General features: G+C 38.0%; 1 protein-coding gene across 1 annotated transcript; it reads right to left on the reverse strand.

Annotated features, from left to right (window-relative positions):
* Positions 1–347: 347 nt before the first annotated feature.
* On the reverse strand, positions 348–15,922 carry degs1 (delta(4)-desaturase, sphingolipid 1). Its single transcript, XM_052089680.1, has 3 exons — positions 15,681–15,922; positions 10,573–11,315; positions 348–1,269 (listed from the first exon to the last, which is right to left on the reverse strand). Exons 1-3 carry the CDS (start codon positions 15,760–15,762, stop codon positions 1,123–1,125), a joined length of 972 nt encoding a protein of 323 aa, XP_051945640.1. The 5' UTR covers positions 15,763–15,922; the 3' UTR covers positions 348–1,122.
* Positions 15,923–17,994: the final 2,072 nt, after the last annotated feature.

Consider the following 17,994-nt stretch of genomic DNA (forward strand, 5'->3'; position numbering starts at 1 on the left):
TTATGTTTGTTTCAAGGTGCAGGTGATCAAACAGGAGTCTGCATGTAACCAATAACACACTCGGAGCAATGTCAATGATTTTGTTATTGTATTTTTGGTATATGTTACATTTTTAATGTATATGTTACTAGTACATAATTACAGTCTGCTGTTCTTCTAAAATACTATTTGCCACATAATATCTCAAATGTGTCCCTTGACTGGCAGAAAATGGCAGATGCGTCATGCACTGAAGATGACGGTAGTCGAATAGATACAGAAAACTCTTGTTTTTAGATTTACAGTAGTAGTGTGGTTTTGAGTTTCTTACATTTTTCACAATTGCAAGATGATACACACGACAGTAATAATCATTAAATGATGACAGATTTATTAAGGAGTTTTTTGTTCAGAAATGACATCTTATGTTATATAAAATGTAGAAATGTTGACATTGTACTTCATTGTTGCCAATGTGTGTGAATTTATTTTGGTACTTGGTAAAATAACAGAGGCATGAACAACCCATTGTGCCAAAATTAATGTAACATTTTCATATGAATACAGATTGTACCAGTAAATCCTGCATTTATCAGTATCAACCAGTTTAAAAGTAGGCATTGTCTTTAAAACAAGATATATTATGTTGGAAATGAAACTTTTACCATTTCATACTCCTATGAGCTCTGGAAGTGTGAACAAACAGTAGCTTCTTGTTCACGTGTTATTCATACATTACGACAGGAGCGCTGACTGCTGATCGAGACAGTCTGTGAAGAGTTACAAGATGATTGACATCAATGAAACCATTTTCAAATCTTCACAGTTACATTTTCCATGTTAAAAGCTCTTATATGAAGCAGATATTAGCATACACTGTAGAAACATTACCATTGAAATGCAAAACACGAACACAATGTAACAGTCTAGACTTGTGCGATAGATCTCAAGTCAGCATTTTGGTTTAGAATTAAGACTCAATTAAAAAGTACACTTGCTTAAAACAGTAATGTTGCTATTTCATTTCTGTCACAAAGTCTGAAATGAAGACTAAAATCACACGAATATCTCTTTCACACTTTAGTTGGTGAGCGATATATTAAAGCAGTTGGCGGTTTGGTGCTCCGTGATGGTTCAGATGCGTTACTCTTGTTTGATGTCTCCTGTAAGTTTTCTCTTCACACGCGAGTACGGGCTCAGTTTATCATCCATGATAAAGTCATACAGAACCTTCACCCATGACGTGTAACACGGAAGATCTTTGTAGTATTCTGCTGCTATTTTCTTCACCTAGAGGAAAAACAAATAGGGACAAAATTGTTCACTTTACCAAATGATTATATCCAGCATTAACAGGATCATTGGAGAAAGGCGACAAATTACATTTCTGCTCGCAACAATGAGATAAAGAGTCTAAATATCTCTTTAAATATTTCAGTAAAGTTTCAAGTTTCTGTGATGGGTGATTCTGATGTAGGATGAGCTCAATGCTAGTTTGCATATCAAATGTAAGCAGTGTGTTCTGATGTGAAAGATTAACTGCATTATGTGTGACATGCAGCAGATTCAGATATTAGTTTTTTACTAAAATGTCAGTTTGTTCTTGCCAAACGTAATTATCTAGTAGATATAATTTCATAATGATTCACTGTTTGATTCTTTAAAACATTATTTTAAGTTTACTTTAGTTTATAAATCCCTTATTGCTAGTGATTTTAATATACATAAAGCAATTATAAACATTTACACATTTTGGCAGACACTTTTATCCAAAGTGTCTTACAGTGCACTTATTACAGGAACAATCCCCCCGGAACATCCTGGAGTTAAGTGCCTTACTCAAGGACACAATGGTGGTGGCTGTGGGGATCGAACCAGCAACCATCTGATTACCAGTTATGTGCTTTAGCCAACTAGGCCACCACTCCACTATAAAGATTTTTTTAATACATTGGCCTTCAACTTTTTTTTTTTCATAAATTGAGCAAGATTAACATGAGAACAAAAGGAGCACTGTGATATATATAATCAACATACCAGTTTAAGGAAGCAACTGAACAAGCTAAACAATTTAAAGGTGATGTCATTTCTCCTTTGCCAACCTAATACTACAGCCGTACCTTTATTAGGTGAACTGGCAGAAAAATAGAAACAATGTGGCTCTGTGGAGCTTTCAAAACTTCACCAGCCAAACATAGAAATGCTGCCTCAACTAATGGTTTAAGCACTGAAAGCTGTTTTGACTCGAGGAAGAAATCCTGAACCACCACTGAGGATGTGAACTTAATTTGCATTAAACGTCTAAAATGAAGTTCAATGGAAAGGACGCGAGAACCGGTTTACATTATAAATAATAGTTTAATAACAAACTCAAACATATGCTGGGCAGCTGCCCGTAACACTCTCTGGAACTGCCTCCTCCGGTCACCTTTATCCCTCTCGAGGGCTTGATTAGCCTGATTACGGGCCAGGTGTGCAGCATCACGACCCCACCCTGCTCCCTGCCACAGTCCTCCCTCCTTTCCTTCAGACCGGATAAATCTTCAAAAGCAATATGATAGATGTGGGTAAGAAACAGATGAAACTCCAAATCTCCACTTTTAAATCTGAAAGCCCCACTGGCACTTGTTTAGTTCAACTTTCACATCTTAAAAGTGAAAGTGGAGATTTAGAGTAAAAAAAAGGACTTAAGTTTCTCACCCACACCTGTCATATATCTTCTGAAGACATGGATTTAAACACTGGAGTCTTATGGATTACTTTTATGCTGCCTTCATGTGATTTTTGGAGCTACAAAGTTCTGGTCACCATTCACTTGCATTGTATGGACCTACAGATCTGGGATATTTTTCAAAAACTCTTTGTTTGTGTTCTGCAGAAGAAAGAAAGTCATACACATCTGGGATGGCATTAGGGTAAGTACCAACTAAAGGAAATGTAAGTAATAAATTCAAGGGAACACAATATGACATCGCATTGTTCTCTATATGTAAATACCTAGAAACCACAAGAACTTCATAAATACACTATGTACCAGTGATGGGCACAAACACATGAAAATGAATTAAAAAAAAAAACAAAATACCTCTATGGAATTTTTTTTATCAAAATAAAACAGTATTTTGTATCTTTAAATACACAAAATATGGGGCGGCTGTGGCTCAGGTGCTAAAGCGGGCCAGCAACTAATCACAGGGTTGGTGATTCCACATGCTGAAGTGTCTTTGGGCAAGACACTGAACCCCAAGTTACTCCCAATGGCAGGCTAGCACCTTGCATTCATCTCTGCCATCATTGGTGTGTGAATGGGTGAATGAGTCACAGTGTAAAGCACTTTGAATACAGCAAAGGTTATAAAGGTGCTATATATAAGTGCAGACCATATACAAAGTACATGTAAAAGGGAGCCCCAGACCCAGTCTAGTGGTTGAAGCCATGCCAACAGACTTCTATGCAAGTGAAAGCTTGCATAAAACCCCTTTGTTTTACAGACCGACACGGGATGGGATTTCACCCTCTGTTCGGATCATGCCCCACTCCACTGGCTCCATCGCATGACGGATACCAATGCGCAGATCACCCGCTGGTATCTGGCACTTCAGCCATTTAAGTTTGATGTGGACCACAGGCTGGGGGTGAAGATGGCTGTTGTGGACTTCCTTTAGAGAAAAAGTGGGGGGTACGCTTGAGTGAATGGAGAGCGAGATCAGGAGATGAGAACAGTAAGGATCATCACCTAGCAATGATTGTCTCCGTCATTGCAGTGAGAGTTGGAGATGGATTTAAGGGAGAGAAACCTTCACACACCCAGAGACAGTGCTGTTCGAATGAACATTGTATGAGTGTTTGCCGCTGAAAAGAGTAGTTTTGCATTTTGCAAAATAAATAACTACAGAGTTGGATTCGCCGTCTCCCGCTTCCTGCTTTCACATTTGCCTTATCATTTTAATCACATTTTAGCTTTTATAAATGTACACATTTCACATTCTATCAATTCATATGATGCCATGAAATTGCATTTTTAATAATGATACAAACTATTAAATTATATAAAATTATGCAATAGTTAAATATTTCTGTCTTGAATTCTTCACACAACTTTATTTTAAGGCTCTCCGATGAACTCATGAGACTTTGAGATTCTGTTTCTAGAATTATATCATCTCTACAGAAATAAAGTAGGTGCGCATGACCAAAACATTTGACATTACACAGTTGTTACATGAAAGTGAAACTGGAGTGCTTTGCGCTCACTATCAAATTAATATGTTTATACCTCATGTATATTTTCACGGGAGTTTGGGCTCTGTAGATGAACATCAGAGCGCTTGAGAAGTGAATCATCTTCACGTGCTCTCAAGAGAGCTGATCTGGTGACGTCTGTGGTGAGACGCTCGGATGAGACACTGTTTTCTGTGCGCTCATGAGACACAGCATGCAGGGAAAGACGAGACCGAATCCAGCATCTTAATTGCCTGCTATTTATTCAGTAAAAGGGTCTCGGTGCTTCGACACTATACAACTCAATCATTGGAGAGTGAAATGTTAATATTTAATCACCAGTGGCTAATAACAGACATATTTTATTCACATAGCGTGAAATTTGCTCACTTATGCAAGTGATTTACTCGCTATGTAGAGGGCTGTTCTGTCCTGTGAAATTAGTCTACTGATGCGCTCTTTATGAAACTTTAAAGCACATTCAAATCATCGTGATATTCTCGATATTGGTCAATTTTACATTGTCAGCAAAATGATCTTGATTATAGGGGTGGGTGGTATACCGGAACACATGACAAACCATTAGAAATTTGGCAACCAGTATCCAGTACATTTTGGATAATCGTCTGTATCATGTTTACGCAAAAGCGTCACCGCGTGCAAGAAATGTGCACTTCATTCTATTCACGTAACAAGTACGTGGCATACATTCTGTCTGAGAAATGGAGAGAGGTTTTATATGAGACAGAGAATTGAAGAAACATGATTTTTCAGCGGCCACCCAAACTAAATTTCAGGCAAATTCAATGACATTAATCTCAGCTGTGCTTCATGTGATTTTCACATGTGCTGTCTCTTAAGCATGAAAGTGTGCGTGAGTCCAGCAGGCATCCAGATTGGGCAACGCAGACACTTGTGCTACTCAACCTGGTTTCTCTCTATTGTGGCACAAATTTCAAAACTTGAGTTCTGAGTTTGAATGACCTTAAAGCGCTATGGAGGAAGTCGAACATCTCAAACGGTGAGACAGCCGGACACTCTAACAACACTGATGAGGAAAACAGCTAAAACTGTGTCATGCGGATCTTTCAGACTACACCTCATCACCATTAATGAAATTCAGTTTCTACAAAGAGATGACTTAAACCATGAATAGCCTAATTAAGTGTTTTATCATAATAATAATAATAATAATAATACTCAACAACATCAGACTGAAATGTGATATTAAGCATTGTGGTAAGGTTGATTACCACTTTTGACTACCACCTATGTTTTTTTTTACTCTGACTATGTTTGTCAAGTTCCAAATAAAGATAACATTTTTTTTTTTTTACTATATTGTGAAATACTGTATATCATTATCATGACATAAACTAGTGAGATCTTGATATATGATTTTGGTCATATAACCTTCTCTACTCGAGTATATAGTTAATATTCCATACATCGCTCAGCTCTAGTGTCACTTTGATGTACTTTTTATTTTTTTTATTTTATTGAACAAGACAATGCAAACCCGCCATTGGCCTTTCAGTGCTTCTCTAGCTTATTTAACTACCAAATGGACTATTCGTGTACATGCTGCTACATCTTTGTTTTGTCTTTTGGTTCAACTCAAGGCAGTACTCTTTGTTTTTGCCATATTCAAATTAAACTGCAAATGGTTGCAAAAACCACTGCAGGTTTTCTAGTGAATGCTTTTTAAGACTTTAAGTTTACAGAAACCGGTGTAAGAGAAAGATGTTGATCTCAAGTGTTTTAATAAAAAATAAACAAAACTCGTTCTCTAACTTAGAGTGGAGTTTCACACATTTTAGACTGCCTTTTGGCTTACTTTTAATCATGTGATTTAGTGTAAATAAATGCAAAGAAACTACAGATGCATATATTGGTGGCCATTATATTATTAGCTGAAACTGGGAAAAATCAATTATCATCCTGGTGATAGTGGAACTTATAAGGCACTTCCAAGCGTCAGATTGTTTTCAGAACATTTTCACGTCACTGCTCTGTGAGGATAATTTCAAGATCTATGCACTGTTATGTTGTGTTTGGGCTCATTTTAATCTGGATCATTTCCTCAAAGTAATTTTTTGCCATCTTCCATATTCTGTATGTGCCATGAAGAAATATGCAACAAAAACACATCTGTATATAAGAGATATTTTTTTTTGCTTTTTTGATCAAAATGACATATCACGTTTACACAACATTACATGGTGCATATGACATGCTCCAGACGAATTAGGAGGTGGGAAAACCAGAGTTACAATATCCCACTTCCCACAACAATGCATTCCAGACAATCACACATCATGGTCACATGTAATTTATAATGGTATGCAGGGTCTTTCAGATGCTAGCGAGATGGCTATATCTATTATCTATAGATATACAAGCAAAATATGTGAAAAAAATAGGCATTGATTGATCCACAAACCATTCTTCTTAATATCCTATTGTATATTTTTCTGCATTACATGTTCATTCATTTAGTCCAGTGAAAATATTTACGTTTGTTTTAACATGCTCATTGTCACTAGACCTATGAATCTTCACTGGCCTCACGATTTGATTAAGATTCAAAGGGTGACAATTAGATTATAACATGCTACTACATGACCACAGCAAGCAATGTCCTTCATAAAGTCAATGGAGTAAGTTATTTTGTGGAACTCTCTATGCAGCAGAGTGGGCTGACTCACTGAACATTCACTTGACTGTCCGAGGAAACGGAGCGCCTTTTTTGTTCCTTTCTGTGTTGTTTCCGCCTAGCGGCTGGAGTTCGCTTTGTGGAATAACACTCCTTCGGAACAGTTTGTGGATGAATCTGCACGTTCTTTGTGCTTATGCCTCAAATGAATACAGTTTGTTTTGTAGAATATTTCTTGCAAATCATTAGTGATAAGGGCATTTGTTACACTCATATAACAGCCGAATGGGCCGGCTCACTGAATATTCATTTTACTGCCTGAGGAAACTGAACGGCTTTATTTATTTATTTGTGTTGGTTCCATGAGAGGCTGGAGCTTGTTTTGTGGAGGAACACACCTTTGGGACAGATATGTGGATGAATCTACACATTATTTGTGCTTATTCCACCTATTGGCTGGAGATTTTTAATAGATTATATTCTGTTGTGTAATTCTGTTTTACAAAATTTGAATAGCTTGAGCAATCCAACGGCAAAGTTGTCGTGGGGTATCTCAAAAGCATACACAGACTGTTGGAGTTTAGAGAGATGGACGCTGGTTGACGCTGTCATGCCTGGGGCTAATGCACATGTTTTTTTTCCAGGGGATATTCGGGGGTTGAATGTAACACCAATGTTGGAATGTGTTCTTTAAATTTTATTTGAGACACACAATCTATTTTTACCTCTGTGGCAGGGGGGGGGGCGTGGTCAAGCGCCCGTCCGGGAGAGAAAGCGGTAAGAGGCTTACACTTGAGCTAAATTATGTCTTACACCTGTCTCTAATTTCAGTGAGCATGGGGAGAGTGGCATAAAAGGCAGCCACAGGGCCTCCATCAACAGAGAGAAACTGACTAAAGAACTACTCTGTGCATTACTTAAATAGTACCTGTCTTTGTAAAAGTGCTGTGTGCACGTCTAAAGTGTTGAGAATAAAGAACCTCACCTCAGAGCAGTGCTTCAAGTGTCATCCCTTGGAGGAAATCCTTTACAACCTCATATGTCAAAATTTTAAATGTTAATATGAGCAGATTGTCTCTGTTCACGTGGAATGTGAATGGGTTGGGGCACCCCATAAAAAGAAGGAAGGTTATTTCTTTTCTTAAATGTAAGAAATATGATATAGTGTTTCTTCAAGAAACACATCTTTCCCCACAGGAAAATGAAAGATTTGGAAAGACATGTGGTGGACATGTTTTCTTTAGTGCTGGCTCAAGTAAGAGCAGGGGAGTCAATACATTGATAAGTAAACATCTACAATTAAAATGTCTTGAACAGATTAAAGATATAGTAGGATGAGTCATTATTGTTTTAGCAGAGATTAAGCCCCCTAGTGCAACATTGACACTTCACAGGATGTGTTATTTGGAGACTTCTGAACCCATCTGGTAGGGACTGTACACATCAGTCCATAAGATTTATTCTAGAATAATTTTTTTTATACCCAGGTCCCTCATTTCATCTGTTGTGGATTGCTCAATTGGAAATATCTTAGTCTCAGATCACGCACTTGTGAGTTTAGAGGTGTTGCACAGAGAAAAATCATATAGTTGATGCTTTAATGTATTCCTTTTGCAAAATCCTGAATTCCAACAAATGTTAAAAGCTGAAATCAATGATTACATGGAGATCAACTGGTCCTCAGTATCCTCTGTGGGCATGGCTTGGGAGGTACTAAAAGCGGTCCATAGGGGTCGGATCATACAATATGCCTTATTCATCCAAAAAAAATAAAATAATAAAATCACAAAAAGCCTGAGAACTCAGGAGTTGGAAGGGAATATTAAAAGTGCCGAGGCAGAGATGAAGCACTGAATGTCGTCTGATAGCCTCAGAGAATTTATCTGATTGAAATACAGATATAACACTATTCTGACACGGAAGGTGGAGTTTTCGCTATTCAGGGCAAGACAGTCATTCTTTGAGTCGGGGGACAAGGCAGGAAACCTGGGTAGATATATAAAGCAGAGAGAGAATTTTTCTACCATTACCTCAGTGAAATCTGCTGGTGAAATATTTACCTCGGCCATTAATATTAATAATGTTTTTAAAGAGTTCTATCTTGATATCTATAGCTCAAAATCTTCATCTACTGATAAAGATATTAGAAATTTTGTGGAACCATTAGATCTCCACAAACTGACGGATGAGCCAAAAAACATTATCTTGATTCTGAGATAACCTTGGAGGAGCTTGGCAAGGTAAATAAGGTCTTGCCTACAGGGGCAAGATGGTTACAGAACTGGCTCCACTTTTGTTAGAAGTTTATACAGAATCATTAAAGAATGGAAAGCTTCCTCCAACCATAACACAAGCCGGATCAGCCTGATTCTTAAGGACGACAAAGATCCGGGACCTGGGTAGCTCAGTGGTAAAGATGCTGAAGATAATAAAGATGTTGGCTACCACCCCTGGAGTTTGCTAGTTTGAATCCCAGGGCATGCTGAGTGACTCCAGCCAGGTCTCCTAAGCAACCAAATTGAAAGCTGAGAGCTCTACATTTAGAAGAATGAGGAGGTACAACATGTTCATGGAGAAATGGGGTGGGTATATGTCATTTATGAATATGTGTTTATTTATTTATTTTGTGTGTGTGTGTGTGTCTATATCATTTGAGACCACTGTGATGTTGTTGAGGTCAGAGTGGGATTGGGAGGGTTGGGTGTTAAGACTGATTCTGTGTATATATGATGAGCATAAAAAACAGGTGAAGTGAATAACATTTATTATCTCGGTTCAATGGTACCTTTCAAGGGGTGGGATATATTAGGCAGCAAGTTAACAATCAGGTCTTGAATTTGATGTGTTGGAAGCAGGAAAACAGGCAAGCGTAAGGATCTGAGCAAATTTGACAAGGGCCAAATTGTGATGGCTAGATGACTGGGTCAGAGCATCACCAAAACGGCAAGTCTTGTGGGGTGTTCTTGGTATGCAGTGGTTAGTCCCTACCAAAAGTGGTCCAAGGAAGGACAACTGGTGACAGGGTCATGGGCGCCCAAGGCTCATTGATGCACAAAGGGGGGCAAAGGCAAGCCCATCTGGACAGATCCCACAGAAGAGCTACTGTAGCACAAACTGTTGAAAAACTTAATGCTCCACATCAGATTTTTCAGGCTATTCTCTGACCGCCAACTCTCATCCTCATCTCATTGAAGTACCATCTTCTCTTGCCTTCAACTCTGTAATTTAATCCCACGCCCCAAGAAATCTTTTCGGGTCCCATGGGTCCTGCAATAGTTCTGCGGGAATGCAGACCTCATTTATGAGTCTGAGAATAAGCATGTCCTGGAACAGCTAGCATTAGGAATTTGCATGTTAATTATTTGTATTTCAGTTAAAAATGGACAATTATATTCTGAAAGAATCAATTTCAAAAGTAGACATCTCATTTTATGTAGAAGACATGTAGATTGGCTGGACCTGTATGTGTATGTGTTATATGGTATATTATTGAGAATAAAAATAGAATGCATACTTAAGATAAATATAATAAACTTTAAGATCAGATACAGTCACATGGTCAAAAGACCTAAACCCTTAGGTCTTGGGTCCGTGAAAGTGATGACAAATCTTAAAATACAAATTAATGTGGGTTGTGCAGTAAAAATATAGTTGAAGTTGAATGTGAGTGACCATTATAGTTGGAATGTGAGTGATCATAAAACAGAACATCTTACCATGGGCAATCTGCGTCCTGGTATGCTGGGGAAGTCGTGGTGCTCGTTGTGGTACCCAACATTAAATGTGAGCAGGTTGAGCGATCCATAGTAAGAATAGGTCTCATGGCCTTTGAGGAACATATAATGCTCAGCAATGAAGTGTCCCGAGATGGGATGGAGACCCATCCCTAACATCGACCCCATCAACATATAGACCAAGGGCTTGGCACCCCACATCCAGCAGAGCAGACCATTAAAGGTGAACTGTATGGCCACATTCACGAGTTCTAGCTGACTGATGGGCTTCGGGTTTATGCAGAGGGGACGAATGGCATAAAACAGTGGTTGAAACATGATCCAGACAAGCTTGCGGAAGCGGGAGGAAAAGAACCAGCCCTCAAAATCAGTGGGGATGTCAACATCCACACCATCTCCACCCAAGTACCGATGGTGGTCTAGGTGGTAGCGTTTAAAGGATGCCGAGTAAGGCAACCCAATGGGAAGATTGGCAAAAATGGCAAACCAGCGGTTCCATTTTGCACGGTTGTTACCGAAAGCCGTGTTGTGAGAGATCTCGTGAATAGCTAGTGTCATTGAATGGTTTAAGCAACTCCCAAACACATACGTCCAGAACAAGACCCATTTCCAGGGCAGATCCTTCACCAGGTAGAAAGCCAAAAACTGGACCGCAACCATCATACAGACGATCCATTTCAGTCTAGGGTCAGGTCCCATCAGAGATTTGATCTCTGGATATTTCGCTGTCAAAGAAGAGGTAAAAACATATTTTTAAGTTCTCAGATAACTTCAGCATACATTTGGATTTCAGGAGATCTAATGCAGAGTCTAATAAGGGAGATTACTTTATTAAAATAATGGGAATTTTCATGACAAATCAATGACACTTTGACACAAATGACACTTTCAAAGTGATCTAGTAACTCTGGAGACCAGTCCTGACATCTCCTCTTGATACTAAAGGAATGTTTGGGTTCAATACAAATTAAGCTCAATCAACAGCATTTGTGGCATAATGTTGACTACCACGGAAAGAATTCAGCTCACCCCTTGTTTTTTTTTTTTTTAATGATTACAGTGAGGCACTTACATTGAACGTTAATGGGGCCAGTCTATAAACATTAAATACACACCATTTCAAAAGTACAGCCCCAAGACTTAAACATTATACATGTGAGCATGATTCAAGTGTGATAAAAAATGTTTTTGTTCTACATGAATTTGGTGTGATAAGATTGTTTACAGGCATTGAGTTATCATGGCAACATTGTAATATTAGATATATAGTACCTACACACATAGAATCTACACAGATAAGTTTATCACACTAAAATCATGTTACATTGTATAATGTTGAAGTCATGTTGTTATAATTTTGAAACAGTGTGTATTGTAATGTTTATGGTCTGGCCCAATTCACTTCCATTGTAAGTGCCTTACTGTAACCACTATTTTTTTCTTTTTATTAAATAAATAAGGGACATGTTTAAACATTTTTTTTGTGATAATCAACAATATGCCACAAATGTTGTCAATTGAGCTTAACTTGTACTGAACCCGGAACATTCCTTTTAGTTTAAAGGTGAAGTGTATCATTTCTGCTCCACTAGTGACACCAAGTGGAACTGGAAAAAAACAACTTAAAAAAACATTTTGTTTTCAAGCAGGTTTGTTATTACTCCCCCATCTTCAATTGGTCAGAAAAAAAAATGATAGTCCCACCCCCAAACTCTCCCCATTGGTGAATTCATTGTTGTGGCATCAGGCTGTTTTGAAGGGTTTTACAATTTTTACACATTTTGGGTGAAAACCAACCTATAACTTGATTGCTTATAGTTATCGCTGTATTAAACTGGGATAGGAGAAATTAATTTAACATAAAAAAATACATCAGCTTTGATATCCTCTATTAACCAGGCTTAGTGCAGTGTCATTTTTCTAAAGCTATTACAACAAAAACAGAAGATGAACACAATGCAAAGCAAATTTTTATTTAAATAATGTGTGCACTTTTCATCCAAACATTTTATAATGCAAGTACATTGAGGCAAGAGAGATGCTATTTTTGAAAGTTTTGCATGTCAGCACAAGTAGACCATGCATACCGAAACATCGTAAAAGCTGGCAAACATGAACTAGCAAAGAGACTTTGCTCAACACTTGTACAAATATCACAGTGTGAGGATGTGTTGTTTATACAGTCAGTGCTCAGTAAGACATCAATGATGAATAAATACTGAAGCAGGAGGGATACTGTAATTAATAATGGCTTGTTGGTAAACATGCACTTAGATAATAAAGAATATACAGATTTTGAACATTTACACTTTCTACAATGTTCTCCTCCACCGAGAACAATGACTTTTGAAAAACACTTCCCATAACTGCATACTTCGGAAAACTATAAGGTTGCAAAACTAAAAGTTGAGTTTTCAAACTTAAACATTAGTATTAAAAAGTGGCCTTACTTTCTTCTACAGAAAATATTCACATAGCACGCGTTGTAGGGAGTGAAACCGAGAGCGTGCATTATCGCCCTAAAGGTCTCTATCGTTTCAAACACAGTCTCTCCCAACTCACGTTACATCAAGTATCCTCAGATGTATTTGCATGTTATTTGTTGATTAATTCATTATTACATCCATTTTCAGTATCTTTGTCCTCTCCGTATCTAACTGTACCGCAAGTCAGAATTACTACCGTGATGACTGTTGGAAATGAGCACCATAATATTAATGTAATCCAAACGAGCATATTCATCTGACTCACATGCATGTCTGAAAATGTAATTTCATGAATATTTATATTTGGCAACAGCTCACACTTCAGTGGCCGCAATGTCGTGTTCGAGAGCTGAGCAAGTGCTCATTCATTACAGTAGCAGCGTATATGTGATTTTGTGCATTCTGCAAATTAAAAAAATCAGTCCTGATCAGCCCGGCTCTCGATCAGTGGCCAATCCATCTGTGCATCCCTAGTTTGAATGAAGCTGCATCCACACAGTGCAAGTGTAAAGCCCTGTACACACATGCAGCGACTTTATCGCTTGATGTCACTGTCTCTGTACTGAGAAGTCTCTCATGGGCGTTGCTACTGCTGTCACTTTAACATTACCGGTGGACTGCATGTCTGGCAAATCTCCTGATCAGGTCAGGTGAGGCATTTCGCCATTAAAACCATTCTGATTTGACAAGAAATCAGTTTTCCCTAAAAATGCACAACCATATGCATACCGCTGCATGCGTGTACAGGACTTAAGGTTTAGTTCAACCCAAAATGTAAATTCTCTCTTGATTTACTTACTTTTAAGCCATTCCAGAAGTGTATGACTTCACTTCTGTTCTGCTGAAGAAGGAAAGACTTCTATAAGCACATTTCAGCTCTTTTTGTCCATACAATACAAGGAAATGGGTGCCATCAGGCTGCTGGCTGTTTGACGGTCCAAAAGGTACCAACCTATTGATTTGCTTCAGAAGACATTAATTGATCAACTGGTGACAAGTAGATTACTTTTATGCTGCCTAAATATGCCTTTTGGTCCGTCAAACAGCCAGCAGCCTGTTGGCACCCATTTCCTTGCATTGTATGGACAAAAAGAGCTGAAATGTGCTTATAGAAGTCTTCACTTCTGTTCTGCTGAAGAAGGAAAGTCATATACATCTGGAATGGCTTAAAAGGAAGTAAATCATGAGAGAATTTTCATTTTGGGGTGAATTAACCCTTTAAGATGATAATAAAAAATAAATTGCCTACTGAGTGCACCTTTAAATCAAGTTTTTTGCCACCTTGGAAGACTGCACTATGTGCATCGAAATGTATTTATAATACGTTTTTTTTTTTTATTTCAAGTCACGGGAGAAATGATGAAGTGTCATCTGCATGAGGCACCAACATTCATGTGAATTTAAAACAAAAACAATGCCATTAGTAGAAAAGCTACAGATCCTTCATGTGTCAGTGAGTAATACGAAGAAATCATGAATTTGCAAAAGAATGGTTTTGTATTAAACACAATGATTAACTTGACCTTCTGTGCAGTCAGACCAGTGATCCATAAACTCGGTGTACGTTTATCAAACCACAGAACCATGTTAAGTTTAAAAAGTGTCACTTTATCTGTTGAAGTGAGGAAAAGAACCCTCTTTCTCCAACCAAGATACTAAAATGTCATAATAATAGCATCATGTAGTCTTTCTTTTGTGTGTTCACTGACTACTTCAACACAACGCCCTGTTGTAACTTACACAATGTCCTGGAGTGAATCACATTTTGGTTTTTGTAGGTCAGCACGATCCACTAATCCAAGATACGAATTCACATTCTTGTACCTCAGTGTACCATTATGTGACTTCAGAATGAATGGCTCAGAACCAAACTCTTTATAATCTTGTGAACACTGGGAGTATTAAGTATTCGAGGGCTATTAGATAACCCTCCTCATGTGACTGTCAGCCTCTCACTTTACCACACACACAATTTTACATCATACATCATGGTTGACCAAACAAATACAAATATATACAAAACAATTCAAGTAAAAACTAAAATAACCTGGGTTACGCAACACGCTATAATCGAGTAGTTAGGAAACTAGTTAGCTAGTAATTATCGCTGGAAAAAATGTCGCGTTTTAGCTAGATACTAGCTAGTCCAACAGGCCTTGATTAACTCTAGATTAAACTCTACACCGAATATCTAAGCAAATACATTCACTAGAGCGTAATCGAGCGAATGTGAAGTACTTTCTGTATGTAGTCTGGTATTGTAATGTGTCGGGGTGTGGCCTTCACATAACGGTCATGCTTTACTCGAACTTAATCTCCAACACCACGAGAAACAACAGGATACATTCATCAGTACAGTACACTTGAAAACACTTTGCAGTACACACTCAAGCAAATAACCGCTGTGCTCATTTTAGCTTCTAAAGGGATATTTTTTTTTTACATAACAGTATCAGCAACGCGATTTACTAGCACAATAAACTGCCGCAACAAAACAAAAAATAAGCATACAGGAAACGTCATATATTCGCGTAATTTTAATCGACCATAATATCGTATAAAGAGCAAGTGAGAGAGTAACTATGGAGCGGAAAATGGACTCACCCAAAATGTCTTTCCTCCGATTCGCGTGAGGCTGATCTGTATAAACCCACTCAAAATCTTCGCGAACAACACGATTCCCCATTTGGCACGCTAGTTCGGTGAATGGTTTAGAATTCAATGAATTTTCACCGTGAGTTTTTTGGAACAGCACCAGTTATTTCAGACTTATCTAAAAGCGACTGCACCACATCCTTCCGTTCCTCATTCAGATCAGCGCTCTCAAAAACGAAGAACTTTCCATCTCGAACAAAAACTGACGACAACGTGGGCGGAGCTTTCGGAAGGCGTCACTCCATCTCTTTTCCAATAAACAAACACTGCATTTAGCAAAACTGCGAAATATAAACAATCAATATTTCAATATTTTTTAGTTTGTTTTGTGTCTCCTAAATACACTAATAATAAGAAATCAAATCCATTTTTAATCTGCAAGATTTATTATAAATACATATTATTGTAGGAAGTGTAGGGATGGGAGGTGCTGTCATTTATATTCATTTGCTTCATTTCTCGATCTATTTTCTGTTTTTAATTATTATAACATAAACTGTAAACTCTACATATGTTATGTACTCTCATATAATTAAAATGTCCACGGTTTGCATGATTTGTTCTTTAGAACAAATCATGCAAACCGTGGACATTTTTATTGTAGGAGATTTTTATAATATGAGAGTACATAACAAGTGTTATAATAAAAAGGACTTACATTTTCATCTGTTTCTCACCCACACCTAATATATCGCTTCTGCATTCATATGGATTACTTTTATGCTGCCTTTATGAGCTTTTTGAAGCTTCAAAGGACTGGCTACCATTCATTTAATGGATCTACAGAGCTGAAATATTATTCTTAAAATCTTTGTGTTCTGTAGAAGAAAATCACACATCTGGGATGGTAAGTGTGGAGCAGAGGGGTCCGGGGCCGGGTCGAATATCGCGCGCCCGGTCCCCAATCGGCCTGATGAGGCGCGCGAGGGATAAAGGCGGCCGGTGACGATGGTTCGAGAGAGAATTACGTGTGTGTGTGTGTGTGCGCGCTTTTAAGTTTATCATTAAAATTATGATTTATGTTGACAACCCGGTTCTCGCCTCCTCCTTGCCCATCCTTTAACTGTGTTACAGCATGAGGGTGAGAAAATGATGAGAGAATTTTCATTTTTGGGTGAACTATGGCTTTTATTTTTTATGTAAATAAAAATGATAGGGGAGACTTACTGTCTCGTCTTCAGTGGTATGCACCTAACCGACTTGAGGTTCACCGCCATTCTTTTAAATCCAGCGTATGAATGATGATGTCCCCCAGGGATTATGAAGTGTCCAGTCAATCCGTACTTGAAAATATTGCCGAAACATCTGGTAATTTCTCGCTTACTGTTTTATGAATAATTTCATAATTCATACTTCTCCACTGGCATGCTAATTTTGGTATACTATAGTAAGTAGGGAAGTAAAATTAAATCGGAGCATAGGCCCCTCTCCCAAAGGGGAGCCATCAAATATGGCAAAACAAAGCAAATTGCAGAGCTACACTGAGAACTGAATTCGTTTTGATTGTTAAACTGTGCTTGGAGTGTAGGATGTCGAAGAATTCATGTAGAAAAAAATGTGGTCCTCAGTGTCCTCTGTGGGTGTGGCATGGGAGGCGCTTATGGCAGATCTTAGGGGGCGGATCATAATATATGCCTCATTCATCAAAAAAATCAAAACACAGGAATTCATAGAATTGGAAAAGAGTATTAAAAGTGCTGAAACAGAGCTGAAGTGCCAAATGTCATCCAATGGTCTTAAAGAGTTGACTCAGCTGAAACATAGGTACAATACTATTTTGTCACAGAAGGTAGAGCCAAGGCAGGGAAACTTTTTTAGATCTTATGTCACAGAACTGGCTACACTTAAGTTAAAAGTTTACACAGTCATTAAAGAAATGTGAACTACCACCAACCATGACACAAGCCCTGATCGCTCTCATTCTTAAAAAGATAAAGATAAATTCATGTAAACTTTATCGTCCAATTTCCCTGATCCATTTAGATGAAAAAATATTGTCAACAATTCTGGCTAATCGATTAAGCAGAGTAATTACATCTCTTAAACATACAGCTCAAGAGGGGGTTATCATGGTCGTTGTTCTTCTGATAATATTAGCCATTTTATAAATATTATGTGGCCAAGAGTGAATGATCAGGCCCTGATCACCTGATGCCAAGAGGGCGTTTGATAGGGTGGAATGGGACTATCTTTTTAAGATTTTTGAAATTTTGGGAACACTTTTATTGGGTGGATTAAGTTACACTATAAACATCTATCACTG

The sequence above is a fragment of the Xyrauchen texanus genome, chromosome 24 (genome assembly GCF_025860055.1).
Source record: "Xyrauchen texanus isolate HMW12.3.18 chromosome 24, RBS_HiC_50CHRs, whole genome shotgun sequence".
NCBI classification, from domain to species: Eukaryota; Metazoa; Chordata; class Actinopteri; order Cypriniformes; family Catostomidae; genus Xyrauchen; species Xyrauchen texanus.